Genomic DNA, 20,910 nt, shown 5'->3' on the forward strand with positions numbered 1-20,910 from the left:
ACTTCCAAGAGAAGGCCCAAGGCCCCACAGCTTGCATTGCTTCACAGCTGGGCCTCATCTGGGCACCTCCAAACGCCCCCAAAAGGAAGGGGAATCTGAAGATCTCTCCATTGCTCCTTATGGGTAGCCTCAGGCAGAGGCTAAATTAGCACCTTCTTAGATCCAAGAGCCAGTGTATGCAGTGGTCAGAGTGGGACCATCCAGATTACAAATCCTCAGGTCCATAAGGAACACACTCAGGGGGCAGACTCAGTGAGCACCAAAGCCCTACTGAAGCAAGTCTTGCCCCAGAAGGGTGTCCTCAGCACAGAAGTTCTCCCACTGCAGACACAGCTGATTCGCACAGCCAATTGGCCGGGAGGTCAATTCCTCCCAGTGATACCTACAACAATCAAGGCTTAACTACAACAAGACTGTGCACAAAGCCCACAAGGGGGTGCACCAAGAGTTTCCACCTCAGGTAATTCGGGAGGCTGAGCCACTGAGCCCTATAGGACACCTAGCACACAAAGCCACTCTACCAACACAGGGAAGCATAAAAAATGCAGAGATAAAGAAACAGGTCACAAATGACAGAAATGAAGGAAAGCAAACTACTGGACATAGAGTTCAAAACCACGGTCATAAGGTTTTTCAAGAATTTTCTAGAAACCGCTGATAAATTTAGTCAGACCCTGGAGGATATGAAAAAAGACCAACTAGAAATTAAGCATACACTGACTGAAATAAAGAATAATATACAGAGATCCAACAGCAGACAAGAGGATCCTAAGAATCAAGTCAAAGATTTGAAATACGAAGAAACAAAAAATACCCAACCAGAAAAGCAAAAGGAAAAAAAATCTAAAAATATGAAGATAATATAAGGAGCTTCTGGGACAACCTCAAGCATACCAACATCAGAATTATCGAATTATCGAAGTGCCAGAAGAAGAGAGAGAGCAAGATATTGAAAGCCTATTTGAAGAAATAATGACAGAAAACTTCCCCTACCTGGTGAAAGAAATAGACTTACAAGTCCAGGAAGCGCAGAAAACCCCAAACAAAAGGAATCCAAAGAGGACCTCACCAAGACACATCATAATTAAAATGCCAAGGGCTAAAGACAAAGAGAGAATCTTAAAAGCAGAAAGATAAAAAAGTCAGTTACCTACAAGGGAGTACTCATACAACTGTCAGCTGATTTCTCAACAGAAACTATGCAGGCCAGAAGAGAGTGGCAAGAAATATTCAAAGTGATGAATAGCAAGAACTTACAACCAAGATTACTTTATCCAGCAAAGCTATCATTCAGAATTGAAGGTCAGATAAAGAGCTTCACAGATAAGAAAAAGCTAAAGGAGTTCATCACCACCAAACCAGCATTATATAAAATGCTGAAAGGTATTCTTTAAGAAGAGGAAGAAGAAAAAGGTAAAGATAAAAATTATGAACAGCTAATACACATCTATCAACAAGTGAATCTAAAAATCAAGTGAATAAAAAATCTGATGAACAGAGTAAACTGGTGAATATAATAGAACCAGGGGCATAGAAAGGGAATGGACTGAGAATTCTTGGATGGAAAGGGGTGTGGGGGTGCAGGAAGAGACTGGACAAAAATCGTATACCAATGGATGAGGACAGTGGGAGGGGTAAGGGCAGAGGGTGGGATGGGAACTGGGTGGAGGAGAGCTATGGGGGGAAAAAAAGAGGAATGCCTGTAATGATTTGAACAATAAAGATTTAATAAAAAAAATTAAAAAATCATATATATATATATATAGATAGATAGATAGATAGATATCTTTATCTATCTATCTATCTATCTATCTATCTATCTATATATATATGATTCTTTGTCCTAAAAATGAGAACGTTCATATATTAAATGAAAAAATTTTGGATATACTCAATGGAGATTTTCACAACTACTTGAGTGATAATTCCATTGATTCAATGGATGATACTGAAAAGGAAAATTTTCTCACTGAATTTTTAAAAAATATTTTTATTGATTTTAAAGAGGAAGGATAAGGGAATGAGAGATAGAAATATCAATGATGAGAATCACAGATCAGTTGCCTCCTGCATGCTCCTTACCTGGGATCAAGCCTGCCACCCAGGTATGTGCTCTTGACAGGAATCAAACCTGGAACCATTCACTCCTCAGGCTGATGCTGTATCCACTGAACCAAACCAGCAAGGGCTCCCATCCAATTTCTTTCTTTTAAAAAAAAAAATATATTTTATTGATTTTTTACAGAGAGGAAGGGAGAGGGATAGAGAGCTAGAAACATAGATGAGAGAGAAACATCGATTCAGCTGCCTCCTGCACGCCCCCGACTGGGGATGTGCCCACAACCAAGGTACATGCCCTTGACAGGAATCAAACCTGGGACCCTTCAGTGCACAGGCCGACGCTGCATCCACTAAGCCAAACCGGTCAGGGCCATCCAATTTCTTAATAGTATTACTCCTTCGGGAATGGGTGTCAGAAATTAAAATTGAAAGTAGGTGCAATCCTTGTACTACTGAGAAATCTTAATAGTTAATGGGGTCTTTGTAATGGTACCAGATTTTTTATCAAAAGATTGCGACCTAATATAATTGAAGTTGAAATATTAACAGGATCTGTGGAAAGAGAGGTTGTTCTGATTCCCAGAATTGATTTGTTCCCGTCTGACACTGGCCTTCCATTTAAATTAATTCGAAGACAGTTTCCCATGATGCCAGCATTTGTGATGACCATTAATAAATCACAAGGACAAACTCTAGACAGAGTAGTAATATTCCTACCTGGACCCGTTTTTGAACATGGTCAGTTATATGTTGCTTTCTCTCAAGTTCAAAGAGCTTGTGACTTAAAGTTGTAAATACTTCATCACAAGGGAAATTAGTTAAGCTCTCTGAAAATGTTTTTACTCTTAATACGGTGTACAGGGAGATATTAGAATAAGTTTAATCAATTTATTGTTTTTATCAATGTTGTTTTTATATCATGTTTTCATTGTTTTATATCTTTTTGTTTTTATATCATGTTTTTTGTTTATATATCATGTTGTTATTGTTGATTTATTAATCAATTTATATATTATTTTCATATACATTTTACTAATTTTCTTTCATCTCTGACACTTCCATTATAGAGAAAGGGCTAATAGCAATATTAAAATATTTCTTCTAATTAATTTCCTTTCAATGTGCATGAATCTGTGCACTGGGCCACTAGTAAAATGATATATCTTTAAGTTTGACAAGAGTTTGAAATATTTTGCCACAAGATAACCAGCAAGCCTCTCTGCAATGCAAACTGTTATCATTGTCATTGCTCATCTCATGAGCACACACTTATTTAGCAGAGATTTATGTGGTGCTTACCATTTGCCAGGCACTGTTTTTAGCACTTTACAAATATTAACTCAGTTAATCTCATAACAACATTATAAATTAGGTTTCATTCTCCTCTACAGATGAGATAAAGAAGGCAGAGACAAGTTAATAAAACACTTGTTCAAAGTCAGGCAGGATTTGAATCTAGCTACTTTGACTTTAGAAGCTTTGCTTTTAACAATTAGACTCTGAGGCCTACAATTCTACTAATGAAGATAAAATAGCCTTCTATTACACTTAACACATGTAAACTACAATTTAACTGAAGTATGCTATAAGCGGAGATTGGGTGAGGTTGCCAATACCAATCCTTTGGTATCAGGAACTCTCCACTTCCTTCAGGAGATCTGCTGCATTGTATATTCATGTGAGCATCTAACATATGAAAGATATTAGTAACTTTCATATACATAAAAACAGATGTCTTTTATATTTTCAATATAAATTCTTGTATAGTCCTCAGAGGTAGGTGCTCCTCTCTTTGGAAATTACTGCTGTAGAATCTGAATGTATATGGAGGAAGAGCTAAAAATATTTGCTTGTATCTACTGCCCAAGTTGGAAGTTCTGCTATGTATAAATGTATAAGATGTCTTCCCTCTGGACATGTGGATATACATATTTTTATTTATTGAAATCATGTCAGGCTAAAATATATTGGCATAGATAAGTTAGCACTATATTAACAATATAATTTGAGCTGTATCATAAATGTGTCACAGAATACTTTCTAAAGATTTTCACAAGGATAATGTGAAGCATTAAAATTAATTTATTGGTTTACTCTTCTCTACTTCTGGCATTGAAAGGATTTACTGGTTGAAGATGTATACAAGTAGTCCATACCATTGAAATGACTGGAAGAAATTTACTCTGGACTCTTAAACAAATTTTTCACTTAAGTTTCAGATTGTACACTTTTTTCATTTCTATTTCATAGAAATATTAAGAACTAGTGGCGTGGTGGATGGATTCGTGCACATTGGAAGGAAATTTATTAGAAGAAAGATTTGTGTGGTCATTACATTACTGCAAAAAATTACATGTCAAAATAGTATATATGATATAGTATTATAAAATTGAGATACAACATATTTTAATATCGCTATTCATCCTTTCTTTATAAGAGAAGTGTCAGAGATGAAAGAAAATTAGTAAAATGTATATGAAAATAATATATAAGTTGATTAATAAATCAACAATAACAACATAATATATAAACAACAAAGACATGATAAAAATAACAAAGACAAGATAGAAAAATAACATTGATAAAAACAATGGTTGATAAACTGATTAATAAATAAACAACAACAAGATATAAAAACAACAAAGACAGGACATAAAAACAACTTTGATAAATTGATTAAACTTATTCTAATATCTTCCTGTACACCACATTTAGAGTAAAAACACAAATACCAATGGACTGTAGTTCTAATTTAGGGAGTCAAATGTTATATGTAGATTCTTCAAAGGGGGTTGACATCCTTAACTATCCCCACTATTGTTCAAGGATCATCTGTATTTACAGATTAATGCAGGCACATGAATGAGAATTCTTCAGATGCAACCAAAATATGTATTAATCACAGCTGTTAGGTGTGACTAGCAATATACTACAAAGTATGAAAGGAAGATTGTAGTATTTTGTTCCACGTATTAATGGTGCTAAAACTAAATTCTCTATCAGTCCTATCCCAAATTATTTGTAGACAACAAGAAACAGCTTTCTTTCTCTGAAATATTTTTCCTCCATCTAAGTCATGCATATCAGAAAATCATTCTGCAGATTGATTATCCAGGTTGATGTTCAAAATTCCAAGTTGAAACTTTCAAGAGATGAGTGAAAAGGAAGGAATAAGCAATCCCTACAGGAAATTTTCTGAATCAATACCTGCAGAAGACCTCCAAATAGGTGTGCTAAGTGTGTGCACAGACAATATTGCTAGGTATTGCTAATTCAAATTCATTATTATTTTAAGTTGCATCTATCAAACAAGAAATCATTATTGAGCCACGCTTTTGCATAGGCATTGTGTTTGAGTGTAGCTAGAAGCTAAGATAATGAGGTCCAAGCTCACATTTCATGACACCAGGGACGTAAATTCAACAAACCCATGGTTATACTCAAGATGTTACCAGTAAATGTAACATCTTTTAGTCATAAATGTAGACTGCTGCCTGTCTTCTACCCATGGTACTGTAAGATGTAACATAAATAAAGTTTTGAACTAAAATTCTTAATAACTATTTTGCATTAATAAAATGACCCACTTTATGAAGATGTACGGAAGCAGAATTTACCACCCTGAAATATCTCTCTTTGGCATAAGTATTATTTTAAGCTGTTTAATTTTTAAGAAACAGCAGACATAGGAAAAACTCTGGAAACCAAGTAGAAGTTACCCTCTGTAAAGGGCATTTATATTCATAATGGAAACCTCTGTTTATAAGGGTCTCCCTGGCTGTACCAAGGAGAATAGAATATCTAAATATCTAGAAACTGTTATCAGCTGAGAAGGCATGAACAGAAATCTGCATGACAACCTTACCTTTGTTCACTGTGCTGTTTCTGGTACTCTCCTGTAACTGACTTCCCACTCCCAACATCTTTTGTCTTCAGTTGGAGGTGGCTTTTAAGGTGATGACTTCTTCCATATTGGTAAATTACTCAGTTTTGGTAGTTACTGGTCTTTCCCAAGTGTGGATGAAAAAGGGGCACTGTAATAATTCTAACTGAAAATAACTTCTCAGGGTGATCTGATCATTAATTCCTTTCTGGGCAGGTCATGGTGGGTAGCCATTCCCAGGCCTATAACAGGTTTATCTTCACCTTAAGCAAGGCTTGTCCATTGTTTTTGTACATCTAGGTTCCACACCTTTGAAGGCCTTTTTTTAGACCTCTCAGAGGTGTCACCAGTTCAGGAGAGCCCACAACCTTGGTAACTATCCTATAATCCAATCACAGTGATTTCCCTGGCTTCCTTTCTCCCAACTTTATGTAATCTTCCCTTCTCCCCGGCCCCTCCCCCTTAATTCCAAATATACAGGGTGGGGCAAAAGTAGATGTCGGTGTTTGCATGGAAAATAATACACTAACTAAAAAAAATAACAATACAAGAAAAAATTACAACTATAAGCCTGCTTTTGCCCCGCCCTGCATAAAAGAAACTGCAAAACTGTTATTCTCTGGAGCATTTGAGATCTTAACTTCCTAGCTTGTCATCAGTTTGGCTCAAATAAACTCAAATTTTTATAAAAATTCTCTACAGGTTTGGACACTCTTACATTGACAAATTATACAGGAGGTATACATATTATTAAATTTTGTTTTTCCCTATCTGGGTGCCAGAACGAGCAGTGCGTCACCACCATGGACCTGGGAGAACAACTCATCCCACCTTTCAAGAAGCTGAAGATCACATCTCCGGCGATGACGCCAGTTCAGCCATCGGCCCCAAAGAAGGAGAGAAGAGTAAGGCAGCAGGCTAAGACCACCCGAGAAGCTAGTGTCCCCACATGGGGTCAACTGAAGAAGCTGACCTCCGATGCTCAGCAAGTAGTGGAGAAACAGGGGCTTCAGGTAACCCCCTCCAACATTTTTCTTGCTATGGTGACACTTGTCAGCTGCCAGGTAAGTATGGCTGCAGCAGAAACTTACTGGACTTATGTTCCAAATCCCCCCATGGTCAATGGCTTACGAGCCTGTGTCCAGCGCCCATATGTATTGGTGACTGGAAATGTGAATATCACTAGACTGGACACCCACTATGCTGTCCAATGCCATCACTGTAATCTTACCAGCTGTGTCTCCAGGCATAATCTGAATGAAGATATATTAATTTTAAAGCAGCCTTCTTTTATTATGCTTCCTACCAATATAACAGGAAAATGGTATCATGATGTAGGCCTTCAAGCATTGCAGGAATTACACAATCAGCTTGTTATGCCCAGATTTCAAGATTCCCAAGAAACCACATCAGGGAGCCATCCAATCCGATGCAAAAGCATAAGAATCTGTATTTCAAGCTAACTTGAGCTCTCCATCCACCAGACTCACCGACACATCAGCTAGCCAAGTGGCCAAGAGAGACCGAACCCCTCCCAGAGACCGGTTATATAGGGGGGGGTTGGAGTAAGGGAGGAGAAAGGACTGTGCTTTGCCGATTGGCCAGGCACAAGTCGATGTCCCATTCCTGGGTGTGGCTAGCAGAGTCTTAGACTTCCGTGAAGCTCCTTGCCCAACACGTGGCCAAGGTAAGATGGAGGACGTAGCCCTTACCCTGGGGGAAGGTGGAGGGCGTAGCCTTCGCCCTTTCACAGCTGTCCAGGGAAAAGCGTGCTTTGGGACTTATTATTTTTGGTATTGTCACTCTAGTTACTGTTATTGCATCTGCTGTAACTGCTTCTCTTGCATTGACCCAAAGCATCCAGAATGCAAAGTTTGTCAATGAATTGGCTCAGAACACCTCAACTACATTTCATGATCAAGAAGATATAGACAAAAGGCTGGAAACAAAGCTAAATGCTTTGGAAGCTGTAGTGATAGGACTAGGTAGTCAATTGGAAAGTATCAAGTTGAGACAGCAGCTGCAATGCCATGCTGCTTTTAGATATATTTGTGTGACTTCAGCCCGCTATAACAGTTCTCTGTGGGATTGGAATAAAATCAAGATGCACCTACAGGGAATATGGAATCATAATAATATCAGTATAGACCTGGCACGGCTACACAAACATGTGCAAGCCATTCAGAATAGTCAAGATGAAATTATATCTCCGGCAAAATTGGCAAAAGAATTGCTGGATGTTTTAAAAAAATTTAATCCTTGGGAAATATTAAAAAATATCGCCTCATACCTAATTGGATTCCTTTGTGTACTACTAATCTTATCCTGCTCTTTTTCAGTCATCAGCAAGCTCCTGCGATCTCAAATCCGAAGGATCCAACTAGATGTCCACAAGCTGCATTTAAAAATTAAAAATGGGGGAGATGTAGAGGGCCCCCTGGGAATGCACATGGATGACCTTTAAATTAATGTCAGCTGAGTCCGAGGTGACTGGCAGGGCTGTCTCCCGGAAAACAGCCTCCCAAAATGTCGGAGACTGTTATCAGTACTGATATCTTATCTTTATCCATGTGCTGGGAATAGGGAATGAATTGACCCACCCAGGTCTTGATATGCTAAATCCTGTCCTTGTGCCAGGAATGAGGAATGAATAGGACCTGGGTACACCCAAAATTCCTTTGATCTTAAACCTCCCCTTTGGAAGTAAATAAATGCACTGTGTTGTCTGTGGTGGGTGTGACTGTCTCTCCATCAGAGTGGCAGCCCCCCACCTGGCCCCAGCTTTTCTCTAAAAAAAATAAATAAATAAATAAATAAAATAAATTTTGTTTTTCTCCTGTTAATCTGTCTCATATCAATTTGCTTATTAGACTAGCTAGCAGTTACTTAGAAGGCTAAGGAACACGTTTCCTGCTGGCCAAAGATAAGGAAGTTGTCATACTAAATGACATACCAGAGTTATACAAACAATTGAGGATAACTTAGTCTTATACATTGAAATGTGTAGGCTTCCAGATATAAGTATCAATGTCTTTGAAAAATAGGACTGTAGTTTCATTTCTGGAATCAAAGAGCAAGACACAGGGGATTGCTCCTATTTTGGAGAGTCGCTCCTTGCAGACAGTGATGCTAAACCCATGTAGGAGCCCCATAAAATACATTAGCTGCTTTCCAACACTTGGTGTCTTTGTTTCCTAAAAATGTGGAAATCAGCTGCAGGTTGGACAATGACTCTCCCAAGTACCTACTCGTATAAAAAAGGATACCTCTTATTAAACTTAAACTTTGTTGCTTCACCCTCCCTTGCCTGGAATAAAAGTGTGATTAATCTGTCTTTTGTTTGGAGTATGTATTTCTTCCTTTCGCTTATTAAGAGATATTATCCTGTATGCTATTGAATTTATTATAATTCCCACATTAAACTTGTGCTAAATAAATTGCTGGCAAAGACAACTCAGTTTCTGAGAATCACTTTTGCTGCCTCAAAACAAAATGTATTGAATACATTCAGCTTCTTGGATGGCTAAAAAGGGTCTGTGGGAGATGGAGAGTTTGTGGGGAGGGGAGCGTATAAACAAATTGGGAAGAGCCTAGAGAATAGTACAACTTCACATGGTGACCAAAGCTCTGGGCATTTTTCCTATGTCCCTGTTCTCTTGTGAGAGGCCCCATATCATCCCACTTAACAAATCATCACCCTCTAGGTCTTTCTTCTTTGAATCCTCTCAGTGGGATCAGTGGGGTTCAGAAGACTGTTTCCTCTTTGGAACCCAACACTTACTGGCTGTTCTTCTGGGAAGAGGTGGGTGAGGGAGTGCAGGGGCTCACCACCTCCTCCCCAACACAGTGCCTCTAAGTACCCTTTGATGCTGGTGGTCCTAGTCCAAGCATCCCATAAAGAGGCAGTGGTTAGCAGGGAATTTGCGGTTGTGTGAGGGAGGGTTGGAGTCTTAGGGTGGTGCTTAGAGGGTTATCTTGCCAGAAGGCAAACTCTGTTTGAGACATGGAGAGCAACTTTGGTGTATAAGAAGTTGATTCCTTTTAAGAAGGAAATGGGTAAGGGGTTAGGTCCTAGGGTCCCTTGGAAGGGAGGGACCACAGGGAGTGTGACCTCATTCAGCTTCCTACTTCAGATGGAATGTAATTCAAAACTGAACCCCACCCAGTCTTCTTTCCTCAAGGTCAATAACCCTACTCCATGTCCAGCCTGACTCTTGGCCCCCCTGTCCAGAGCTGTATATACTGAATCCTTGATTCAGCGTTTAGGTCTCCAGGGTCCTTCCTGGAGCAAGTGGGTTGAATGAAGTAAAACAAACAAACAAACTAAGTAAAAGAAAAAAACCAACCCCAAATTATTAACTGCCTAAAGTGGGAAAGCAGGGAAGAGATATCCTTTCTATCTCCTGGCTAGCTCACTTTATTCATGTGTGTATCACTTTTGCTTGGGGCTCTCTCCAAAATAGAAGGCTGACTCCGGAGGTCAGCCCCAGCTGACTCAGGTGAGTATCCCCAGCCAACCGGGGAGGGGATATTAGTGTCACTGAACTATGTATACCCATTGCCACACATCCCGTCCCCAAACTGCCTTGGCCTTGGGCTCCCACTCAGTTCATAACCTCACATCACTGTCTCCCTCTCATCACTGTCTCCCTCTCCTCATCTTACTTCCTCAGCCAGGCAAGCTGACCTAGGCCTTCAAGTACTTTCTGCAAGGCATAGGCTACAGTGAGTATGGGGGTCAGAGGCTATCATGAGGACAAGGGATTGCTGTAAGAATGAGGGATGGCCACTGAGGGTGTACTGAGCTGCATATCTGGCGCTTTGGCCAGACAGGTCATGCTGTGCTGTCTGTTCTTAAAACACATAGATAGGAAGGTACTGACATCTGGCCAGGACTTGAGATACGGTCTCATTACCCCTTCCCAGCACGCAGGCCTTCTTTCTCAGAGGGCCCAGAAGTCTCATTCCAAATTTGGGAGACAAAGGACTGGATAAAGTATAAATTAAGAGAGTTTCCTCCATATTGGGGGGGGGGGGGGGTGGGGTGGGTGGCAGAATTTGATAGACATATTTTTCTCTGGGCCTCCACAAAATTTAATAATAAAATGTAACTCTTGCAGTCAGCGCTGCAGTTCAGCCTTTGTTTCAGCAGGGTGCTGTATCTGTGGTCAGCTGGCCATCTTAATAAAGCCTCTTAAATATAAATTCTGAGTCGGTGGTCTATCTTGCTGAGTGAACCCATAACAAGGGGAGGAACCATTTAGGCTACTTTTTGGATTTACCACCATCTGCCAAATCAAGCTCATTGACCCCTGGCCTCATTTGTAACTCTCAAACCCAGCTCTGATTAGCCAGCTCCTCTTCCCCTCCTCCTTTCTGACTGTCTGCTTATCCTTCTGTCTCCACAGTGGCCTCATTCTGCATGGCTCGCCTGTCCCGATCTCGCACAGCTTCCCTGACCAGTGCAGCATCCATTGATGGCAGCAGGTCCAGCGCTTGAACCTTATCCCAGAGCAGCGAGTCTGGGACTCTCCCTTTAAAGCCCCAGGGCACACCATGGAGGTCTCCAGTTGAATGGCCCTTATTGGCCTAGTGTGGGACCCAGCCCTCACCTTCCCCAGCACTAACCTGGGAGGTGCATACAACACTGGGCCAGAAAGAGCAAGGGAAGATGGGCAGATCATGTGAGGAGATGACCTTGGTCTTTGATCACTACCCTAACCTTGCCCTCTAACCTGTGAAACCCCTCAGCTTCTTGGAGAGCTGTCTCAATATCTGTTAGGGACCAAGACCCATAAATGATCCTTCTCCCTCATTCTGTTGTTAAGGTGGAGAGGGCATGCGTCCCCTCTCCCTAATTTAGGTGTCTGTAGATGAGGGATAAGTGGTCATTGTAGATGTCTATGGTGCCTGCCCCAGACTCTCCCTACTCATCCCATTGCAAGGGTAAGGCACTTGGTGCTGGGTCTCTATTCACCAAGGCAGATATGGCTTCTCATGAACTCTTCAGATCTCTGAAGGATATGGGTCTAAATAAATGTGTCAGGGAGGCTTGCTGGTGGGTTAGTGGTCCTCAGGATGTGATGGAAATATCCGGTGTGTGAATGGAAGTTGGACTGGGAGATGGTAGTCAATGAACAAGTTTGAGGGAAGGATTGGAGCTGGGCAACAGGAAGGGGCCTGGGGTCATTGGCTCTACTAACTTTGTAACTGTCTAGATAGTGTTTCTAGAGTGGGAGGGGGAGGGGGCCAAGCCAGGGCAGGACTGCTTGGGGCTTAGCATAGGGGTGGGAAGGGCTACCTTGGGGCTCTGATCACTGTGTTATGTGTGCAGGTTGCTCTCCTGTCTCCCACAACTTCTGCTGTAACAATAAACTGTAGAGGAATCTGAGCACCATTATTATTTTTTGTTTCAGTATGCCTGCATCATGCTCCTTTCCTACCCCATCCCTGCCCAACTCTCACATTCTCTTCTCCAAGTGATACAAATCATGGGAGGGGGCTTTTATAGCATAAACACTTTACAAAATGTGACTGGCCTTTATTGAATGGAATGGACAATGGTATTGTCCTTGATATTGATAATATCTTCACATTTCAGGAGGGACTACTTAGATCTTAGAAGACTTCCTTCTCAGTTATTGAGAAATGCCATGGGATTTCAGAGATGTCACCAACATCATAATCTTTTAAAAAATATATATTTCTATTGATTTCAGAGAGGGAGAGAGAAAAACATCAATGATGTGAAAGAATCATTGATTGGCTGCCTTCTGCACGCCCCCTATTGGGGATTCAAGCCCACAACCCAGGCATGTGCCCTAACTGGGAATCAAACCATGACCTCCTGGTTCATAGGTCGACATTCAATTAGGAGTCACACCAACAGGGCAACCAACATTATAATCTTAAAGGAGGAGGTACAGAAAACTGACTGACATGCCCAAAGGCATCTTGTGACCACCTTCCTGCAGGATCCTCTGTGGGGTCACCTAGATTCCATTTTAGGTGGTTCAATATGATCAGCAGACCACACCTTATGCTGCTTCTAGAGAGGTTATTGGGTTGCTCAGTTGATCCCAATCTGAAGATTCCTTTAGGTGAGTCACAGCAACCAGGATTTCCTCTCAGGAATTCCTCCTCCCACATAAATCCAAGTTTGGGCAGGTAATTAGACTATATCTGTGGTTCTTTGAAAACCTTCTCAACAATTATGAACAATAATCATCAAGAGAACTTCAGGTATTTTGTGGCTGTTGCAGGATGATCCTTGGGCTCTAGGGGCACAAGAAGTAAAAATGAGACGCACTTTATAGCATTATTGTCCAGAGTACTGTGGATGGAATAGTACAAGGTCATTTGCCAGATTACTTTGTAGAAACCCCATGGGCAATTATTCACTTTCCTCGGTGAAACAGACCTGATGACTAATGCAGCTTGATGTCTAGCGCTGACACACTGACGTGGAAGTGGGCATGGAACATGCTCTTGATGCTTGAGCATTTCATCACTCTCATGGGACCGAACTATTTTAAATGCAGTAGGCCAGGATCAGGACGGCTGAGGGTGTTTGGTGACCACGCACAGGGCAGGCAGCAGGTGCTTAAATGTCACACAGAAGAAAAGAAACTGCATAATTGGAATCACTGGCATAACTGGCTCCTAGGTAGACAAAACATGAGGAAAAGGCAAAGAGTTCCAACCAGCATCAGCCTTGACTGGCAATGGCTGCTGCTGTGCCTTATGGAAGGGAAGGTGGGTCTTCTCAGCACATTCAACTACAGAGTAAACACTGTTATATTAGCAGAGTTAACTTTGGAAGAAGAAAATCTCATTTCTGTGTAAAATGTGGGTGCGTGTGTATGTACCTGCCATGGTTGTGGTATGTGAAGTGGGTGACGACCATGTGTGTCTCTTGCCTATAGATGTCCCTGCATAAGAAGCCCAAGTTAGGAAGAGGGAGAGAGGCTCTCTGCTGGGCGCCAGGGAGAGGGGTGTGCTGTCCTTGGCTGACCTCTCTACTTTGTTGGTCCTACATATTCCAGGCGATCCCATGGGGACGCAGTGCCCCCCTGTGGTTACCATGGTTCCTCCTATGTTTCCCCAGTTCCCAGTTCCCTTCCTGAGTCTCCCATGGTCTTCCTGAATCTACACAGTAGTTACATAGTGCAGGCCTGATACCACGTGTGGTGACTCCTGTCCATTCTTGAGATCAGAGCTCAGAGGCTCACAGGAAAGGTGGGGTGACTTCATAGAAGCTGAACCACCAACTCCTTATTTTTTGTCTCTGCTTCAGCCTTAGGACTCCTGTTTCTCTCTTTCTTTCAATCTCAAGGAATGTGTATCCCTGACTCTAGGGACAAAAGTCCAAGGTAGCTAAGAGATGGCTCATTGGAAAGGAGAATAAAACTGTGGAATACAGTGATGAGAGCATTGCAGTGTCCGCTTGAAAACTGTGGAACTCATGAAGAGATTTTAAAGGGTAATCCTCTGAATTACACAGACAGTGAAACTGTAGCAGGAGGGATAAATAATAAGTTTTGGAGCACTACTTGCCGAGCACCTGCAGGCTGCTGGTATTTCTCTATCAAAGGCCTCAGCTCTTAATGGATGGCTCTTGAGTTTCTGGTAACTGCTCCTTCTTTTCAGCCAAGGTAACAGCATTGCTATCACTCAGCCCCATGGTGGTCCATCATCACTTGTTGCTCTGTCCTAATCCTGGCCACACCTTCTACACACTCTCTTTATTAAACTTGCCTCAATTATCCAATGTGCTCTCTGCTTTCTCCTGAGACCCTAACACACAGGACAGTAGGAACAGGTAAGGTACAGATGAGGATGGGAAGGCAAGAAGAGAATCTGTATATTGAGGTTTTCTTAGCATTACAAAAACATGGGTTTGAAACCTAGTTAGTTAGGTGATCAAGTTATTTAACTTCAGAGTGCGCTTCCCTGGACTTTCTATGGGGATAATACCTACCAGGCAGGGTTGGGAAGGGGAGATAATATATGTGGAAGCTACAGCAGAGTGCCTGCCACATAGCAGATGCTCCATGTGGAAACTATCATCATGACAACATACTAGGTCCTGTTCTGTGTTACGTGTGAGTGCATTTAGCACTGAAGGAAAGCAGAATAGGATGGGTGTCAGGGAAATTACTTCTTCATCATTTTTATTTAGCTTTGCTTTTAGCTTGGCTTCTCACTGATCCCTGGGTTCATGAGCTGGGCTGGTGAGGAGGTTCCTATTCCGAATTTGTGGGAAGGGGCATGGGAAGGACAGAAGACAGGAATGAAATGAGATGAGAATGGAACTGAGGAGACCTTGCCCATGTTAAGCACACTTGAGTTTCTACACTGAAAGTATTTGAAGGGGCAAACTGGTGAGGGTGCCTGAGCTCACAGGGCACACCTCCTCTTTCCCTGTCTTTCCACCAAGTCTGAGACATTCCTCCACCTTGAGGGTCATAGCCGTCCTGCTCCTCCTCAATTCCAGATAACCAGTTGTTTTATTTGTGCAGTTTTTAAAAGGAGCAGCACATTGTAGGGGTTACTCACATGAAAGGCAAATGGTCCAGTGGAGTGGGGTCAGACATATAGTGGCAGATAGGTAGGCAGTTGCAGTAGAACTAAGTAATCACCCTTGGCATTTATCCAGCTCCTTCTCCCTTTCCAAAACACTGCTTCTTTTTTTTTTATTAAATTAGAGTTGACATAGAATATTATATTAGATACAATATATGTACACATAGTGATTAGACATTTATATAACTTACTAGAGGCCCGGTGCACAAAAATTTGTGCACTTGGGGGGCAAGGGGGGGGGGGTCCCTCAGCCCGGCCTGTGCCCTCACGCAGTCTGGGACCCCTCGGGAGATAATGACTTGCTGGCTTAGGCCTGCTTCCAGGTGGCAGAGGGCATGCCCAATCCCTAGGTGCAGCCCCTGGTCGGGCTCAGAGCAGGGCTGATTGGGGAGTTGGGGTGCCATCTCCTGTCATGCACAGAGCAGGGCAGATTGGGAGGTTGCGATGCCACCCTCAATCACGCTCAGGGTAGGTTCGATTGGGGGGTTGGGGCACCGCCCCCTGTCACACTCAAGGCAGGGTCGATGGGGAGGTTGCGGCGCCACCCCCTGTCACGCACAGACCAGGGCAAATCAGGGGGTTGGGCGCTCCCCACTGTCAACCCACAGAGGAGGGCCGATCAGGGGGTTGGGGAGCTCCTCCCTGTCACTCACAGAGTAGGGCCGATAGGGGAGTTAGGGCACCACCCCCTGTCACACACAGAGCAGGGCGGATGAGGGGGTTGTGGCGCCGCCACTGTCACACTCAGGGCAGGGCCGATGGAGAGGTTATGGCTCTACCCTGTCACACACAGAGCAGGGCCTATGCGGGGGGGGGGGGGGGGGGGGGGGTTGGGGCGCCGCACCCTGTCACAGAGCAGGGCCGATCAGGAGGTTGGCACACCACACCCTGTCACACACACAGCCGCAGGGCGATCAGGGTGTTTGGGCACTGCCCCCTGACACGCTGATCCAGTGCCAGGAGGCCTCAAGGCTCTGCTGATCCTGGTGCTGGGAGGCATATTACCCTTTCACTATATAGGATAGAGGCCTGGGGGCCGGCTGGTTTGCCCTGAAAGGTGTCCTGGATCAGGGTGAGGGTCCCCACTGGGGTACCTGGCCAGCCTGGATGAGTGGATGATGGCTGTTTGCAGCTGGTCACACACCCTTCAGGGTGGGGGTCCCCACTGGGGTGCCTGGCCAGTCTGGGTGAGGGGCTGAGGGCTGCTTTCAGGCTGGTGGTTGTTGATTGAAGCTCCCAACCGCTCCTTTTTTTCTCTTTTTTTTAGTTTACTCTGGGCCAGCTTTAACTCTGGCTCTAGCTCTGAGGCTTCCGCTGGTTTGTTTGCGTTCTATAATGGAAACAATGTATAACTCCAGCTCTGAGATCCCGGCCGGCTATATTTGTTACAAAGTTTCAAACTGCCAGCACAGAGGCCGGCAGTGCAGGCAGGGAACGTTGGAGTCTGCAGTCACTGCAGCAAGCAAGCCTCATGTTCACTTCCAGCTGCCTGGCTGCTGGCCGCCATCTTGGCTGACAGTTAATTTGCATATACTCACTGATTAGCCAATGAAAAGGGTAGCAGTCGTACGCTAATTACCATGTTTCTCTTTTATTAGTGTAGATAAAGTGATCCCTCATAAATCTAGTACCCACCTGACACCATATATAGTTGTTATATCATTGATATTCTCTATGCTCTACTTCATATCCCCAAACACACTACTTCTTAATCCCACAGCACAAGGCAGCTAGATGGAGACCGAAGCTCAAAGACAGCAAATGTATCCCTGAGGCCACACAGGACTAAGTGTGAAAAACAGAAACCAGGTGGAAGTAGTCTTCATTGAGCCTGATCTGAATTGTCTGTTGAATGCGTAGGCGGTTGATAATCTATTATCAGGGACTGGGGTAGGTGTGGTTAGTGTAGGAAACAAATGTAGATGCCCAATGTTTATTTTTAAACCTCTTCTCTAAATTCTGGGAACTCTGGCTCAGTATTTCAACACCTGTGGGTAAGGTGGGAGCGGGCTGTTGGAATTTCAGCAATGCTCCCATGTCTGGGGGACAAGGCTGCAAGTGACACAATGGCTAGGGCCTCTGATTCCAGAAGAAAAGACTGCATCCAACAACCACCCTCCCACTTCCTGCTCCACTAGGCAGCAGTTGGGTAACCTGGAGAAAGGAACTATAGCATGCTTGAAGGGGGAGGTTAAAACGGACATTTATTACACACAGTAGCAAAAATGGAACAAGAGTCAAAACTGCAATGATGGTCTTTATATCAATTCTCCAAAGACTAGGCACTCAACCTAAAATAAACGCCCCTTTCTCAGTCCTGGATGAGCAATGGGATCTCACGTGGGAGAGGCTGGGATCCAGTTCATGGGGATGATGCCCAGTGAATGCCACATAGTCTCAGTGGAGAAATGTCTGAGGACCAAAGCCTTTTGGGAGGTGTGTCCTGGATCCATCAAAAAGTCAGGAATCTCTCAGGCCCACAAGGCAATTAAGGCCATGAAGGCAAAACCAACGGTTACACAGGCCCACTTGAGCATTGGGGCCTCAGGAGCAGCTAGCTCCCTGGGCAAAATTTCTAGGAAGGTGACATACAGGAAGGTACCAGCTGCAACACCCTCTAACACAGCCTGGGCTAAGCCTTGCCCCCCTTCTGAGTCCCCTGTAGGCACAGCCAGCCCCAAGGCTATGCCCAGGGGGGACATGAGAGAAAATGACAGTATGCAGAACATGGCCCATCGTGGTGCAGTGCCTATCTGCACCAGCCGCAGTCCTACACTAAACACCACGGGCCCCTTGTGAGCCAGGACAGCAAGACAGAGCTGTACGGTAGTTGGTACAGTTGTCTGCAGCCCCACAGCCAGACCTTCAAACACTGAGTGGAAGGAGAGTGAGAGCAAGAGAATGAGGGCTCGAAAGGGCTTCCGGGAGAGTGAGGGTAAGGATGAGTGTTTGTGGCTGTGGAATCCATGGATGTGAGCCTCACTCACTTCCTCCTCCTGCACTTTTGGTTTTCCAATGGTTTCAGGACAGCACTGCAATGCCAGCGACTCCAAAGAGAAGACAAAGAAGAAGCCCAGGGAGATGATGAGCCCTCCATAGGAATATTCCTTCTGGGAACAGAGAGAGGGGCTGTGGGACGGGAAAGGAAGGAAGTGCAGTGGATGGAGGTGTGGAGATGGGATGGGAGACTGGAGAGAATGGGAAATGTGGGACTAGAACTTTAAAAAGGGTAGGTGGCCGGACTGGTGTAGCTCATTGTTTGAGCGTCAACCCATGAACCATGGTTGAATTCCTGATGAGGTCACATGACTGGTTTGGGAGCGCAGTGCCCAGTAGAGGGCATACTGGAGGTAGATGATCAATGATTCTCTCTCATCATTGATTTTTCTACCTTTCTCCCTCTCCCTTTCTCTCTCTCAAATGAATAAAAATAAATTTAAAAAGGCGGGAGGAGGATAAGGGAATGAAGGCTGGAGGAGATATGGACATGCAACAAGAATACCAGAGGGACCAAGGTTGCAGTGTCAGTAGGGTTGAAATGTGGGAAAACGATGGGGAGCATGGCTAAGGGTCTAGGGCAGTGGTTGGCAAACTGCGGCTCTTTTGCCCCTTGAGTGTGGCTCTTCCACAAAATACCACATGCGGGCGCACATGTACAGTGCTATTGAAACTTCGTGGCCCATGCACAGATGTTTGTATTTTGTGGAAGAGCCACACTCAAGGGGCCAAAGAGCCGCAGTTTGCCAACCACTGGTCTAGGGAAAGAAGGAAAGAGTAAAGCCAGAGCTTTGTCTGGGGTTCCATAAACCCAAAAGTATCGGGTTGGCTCCTCCTTTCCCTACAGTGTCTGAGCTGAGGAGCAGAGGGATTCCTGGTATTCCTCACGTCCTCTCCTCAAAAGGATCTGGGTATGAAGAGACTCGGGTTCTCCTCACCCTCCAGGTTGGGTGTGAGAGATACTTACAGAAGCTGAATTAGGATATCCAGAAGAATTTCCTCCACTGTTCTAGGGAGAAAAAAAGCAGAAATTATCTGAGGGATGGAGCAGCTCAGCTTCCTGCCCTGTTCCTTCAGCTCCACTGCTTTCCTTACAGTCTAATCTGACCTGTCATCATGATTCCACACAACACAGAGCTGTCATTGTCTCTACTGTTCCACCCATGTCCTTTGCTCCATCACTTTCCCCAATTTCTCCCCTTGGTTCTGCTCATCATCTGGCTTCTTAGCCCTACACCTCAGCTGCTCACCTTCACCCGGAGCTGCCGGATCTCGAATTCAATATTCTCCAGGGCTTCAACAGTCATGTGCATGAAACCTGCTCCCAGGAAAACGCCTGCAGAAACGCAGCTCAGGAGGCTGAGGCCCCGGGGGAGTTGACCTAATGAAAAGCAGGAGTTACAACAAGTTGGCAATGAGGAGATGGACAAAGGTGACTAATGAGCAAAAAGGAACACTCAATATCCAAGCATGGGGATGGCAAGAGAATCAGAGCAAGTGTCAGGGTAGGGTCATAGGGTTGAAGTCAGGTTATGGGGCAAAGATACAGAAGGGCTATACCTTTGAATGTCTCAATCTGGAAACATTTGAAGCAGATGGGAATAAGGCCACAGACCAGCGTGACAACCAGCATGGCAAAGAGGCAGCCAATTTTTACTTCTAGTACTGGCTCCATCCTTGGGGTACAGGATAAAAAGACCTCAGAATGACAAACGGAGTTACAAGTTTTGGAGCAGGAGTGGTGTCTTAGGTGGTCAAAGCTGTAGTGTCCACTCCTGAGCCTCAGGAAGCTGTTGGATTCTCTTTGTTTTGTGCTGCCTAATTGTGCAGCCTTGCATAGCTGGCTGGGGCCCTGCCTCATCTTCTTGCCCTCCCCCTACTTGGAGGCCCCTCCCATGGCTCATGCCTTCTGAACTTGGAAACCAGAAACTCCAGACTCCCTGCCAGGCACAGCCCTGTGCTCTGTCTTCTCTTCAGTTCCATGACTAATCCAAGGGCCGTGGACTGACTTAGTTCATGCCTGGGGCTGGTCTAATCCAAAATGGCACAGTCTATGGTGCTACTTCCCAGCTATTGTGTGTTGGAGACAGTCTGGTCCTGGCTCACTCAGGACATTTGATCTAAGCCTTCCATACCATGCCCACCCCAATGCAAGTCTCATAGGCTGCTATGCTGATACCTGAACCTTACCCTTTCAGAGGGGATTTGGGGCCACCTGGGTGAAGGAGGTGGGGCTAAGGAGTGGTGCTGCTGCCACTGTGGGAACTAGTGGATGAGGGGACTCCCCTAGCCTGTAACCCCAGAAAAATAGCTCCAGGTATGGAAATGTCTATGAAAGTTGAGATTTCTAGTATTACAACACTGAAACTGTTGCCGCTTCTGAC

The 20,910-nt window shown here is 44.1% G+C and overlaps 1 protein-coding gene across 1 annotated transcript; it reads right to left on the minus strand.

The window, feature by feature from the left end:
* Positions 1 to 18,000: 18,000 nt before the first annotated feature.
* LOC139004177 (zinc transporter ZIP2-like) lies at positions 18,001 to 20,201 on the minus strand. Its single transcript, XM_070406982.1, has 4 exons — positions 20,087 to 20,201; positions 19,777 to 19,907; positions 19,494 to 19,535; positions 18,001 to 18,639 (listed from the first exon to the last, which is right to left on the minus strand). Exons 1-4 carry the CDS (start codon positions 20,199 to 20,201, stop codon positions 18,001 to 18,003), a joined length of 927 nt encoding a protein of 308 aa, XP_070263083.1.
* Between the last annotated feature and the right edge of the window lie 709 nt (positions 20,202 to 20,910).

Source organism: Myotis yumanensis, unplaced genomic scaffold, assembly GCF_028538775.1.
Source record: "Myotis yumanensis isolate MYYU_CA2020_CCGP unplaced genomic scaffold, mMyoYum1.0.hap1 SCAF_1, whole genome shotgun sequence".
Classification (NCBI taxonomy): Eukaryota; Metazoa; Chordata; class Mammalia; order Chiroptera; family Vespertilionidae; genus Myotis; species Myotis yumanensis.

Bases quoted from the DNA above. Each gene is read 5' to 3' on its own strand.
- LOC139004177 (XM_070406982.1), bottom strand. From the start codon at position 20,201: ATGGAGCCAGTACTAGAAGTAAAAATTGGCTGCCTCTTTGCCATGCTG. The intron at 19,908-20,086 runs GTATAGCCCTTC...GCTTTTCATTAG, and splicing joins CCAGATTGAGACATTCAAAG to GTCAACTCCCCCGGGGCCTC. The intron at 18,640-19,493 runs GTAAGTATCTCT...CTCTGTTCCCAG, and splicing joins GATATCCTAATTCAGCTTCT to AAGGAATATTCCTATGGAGG.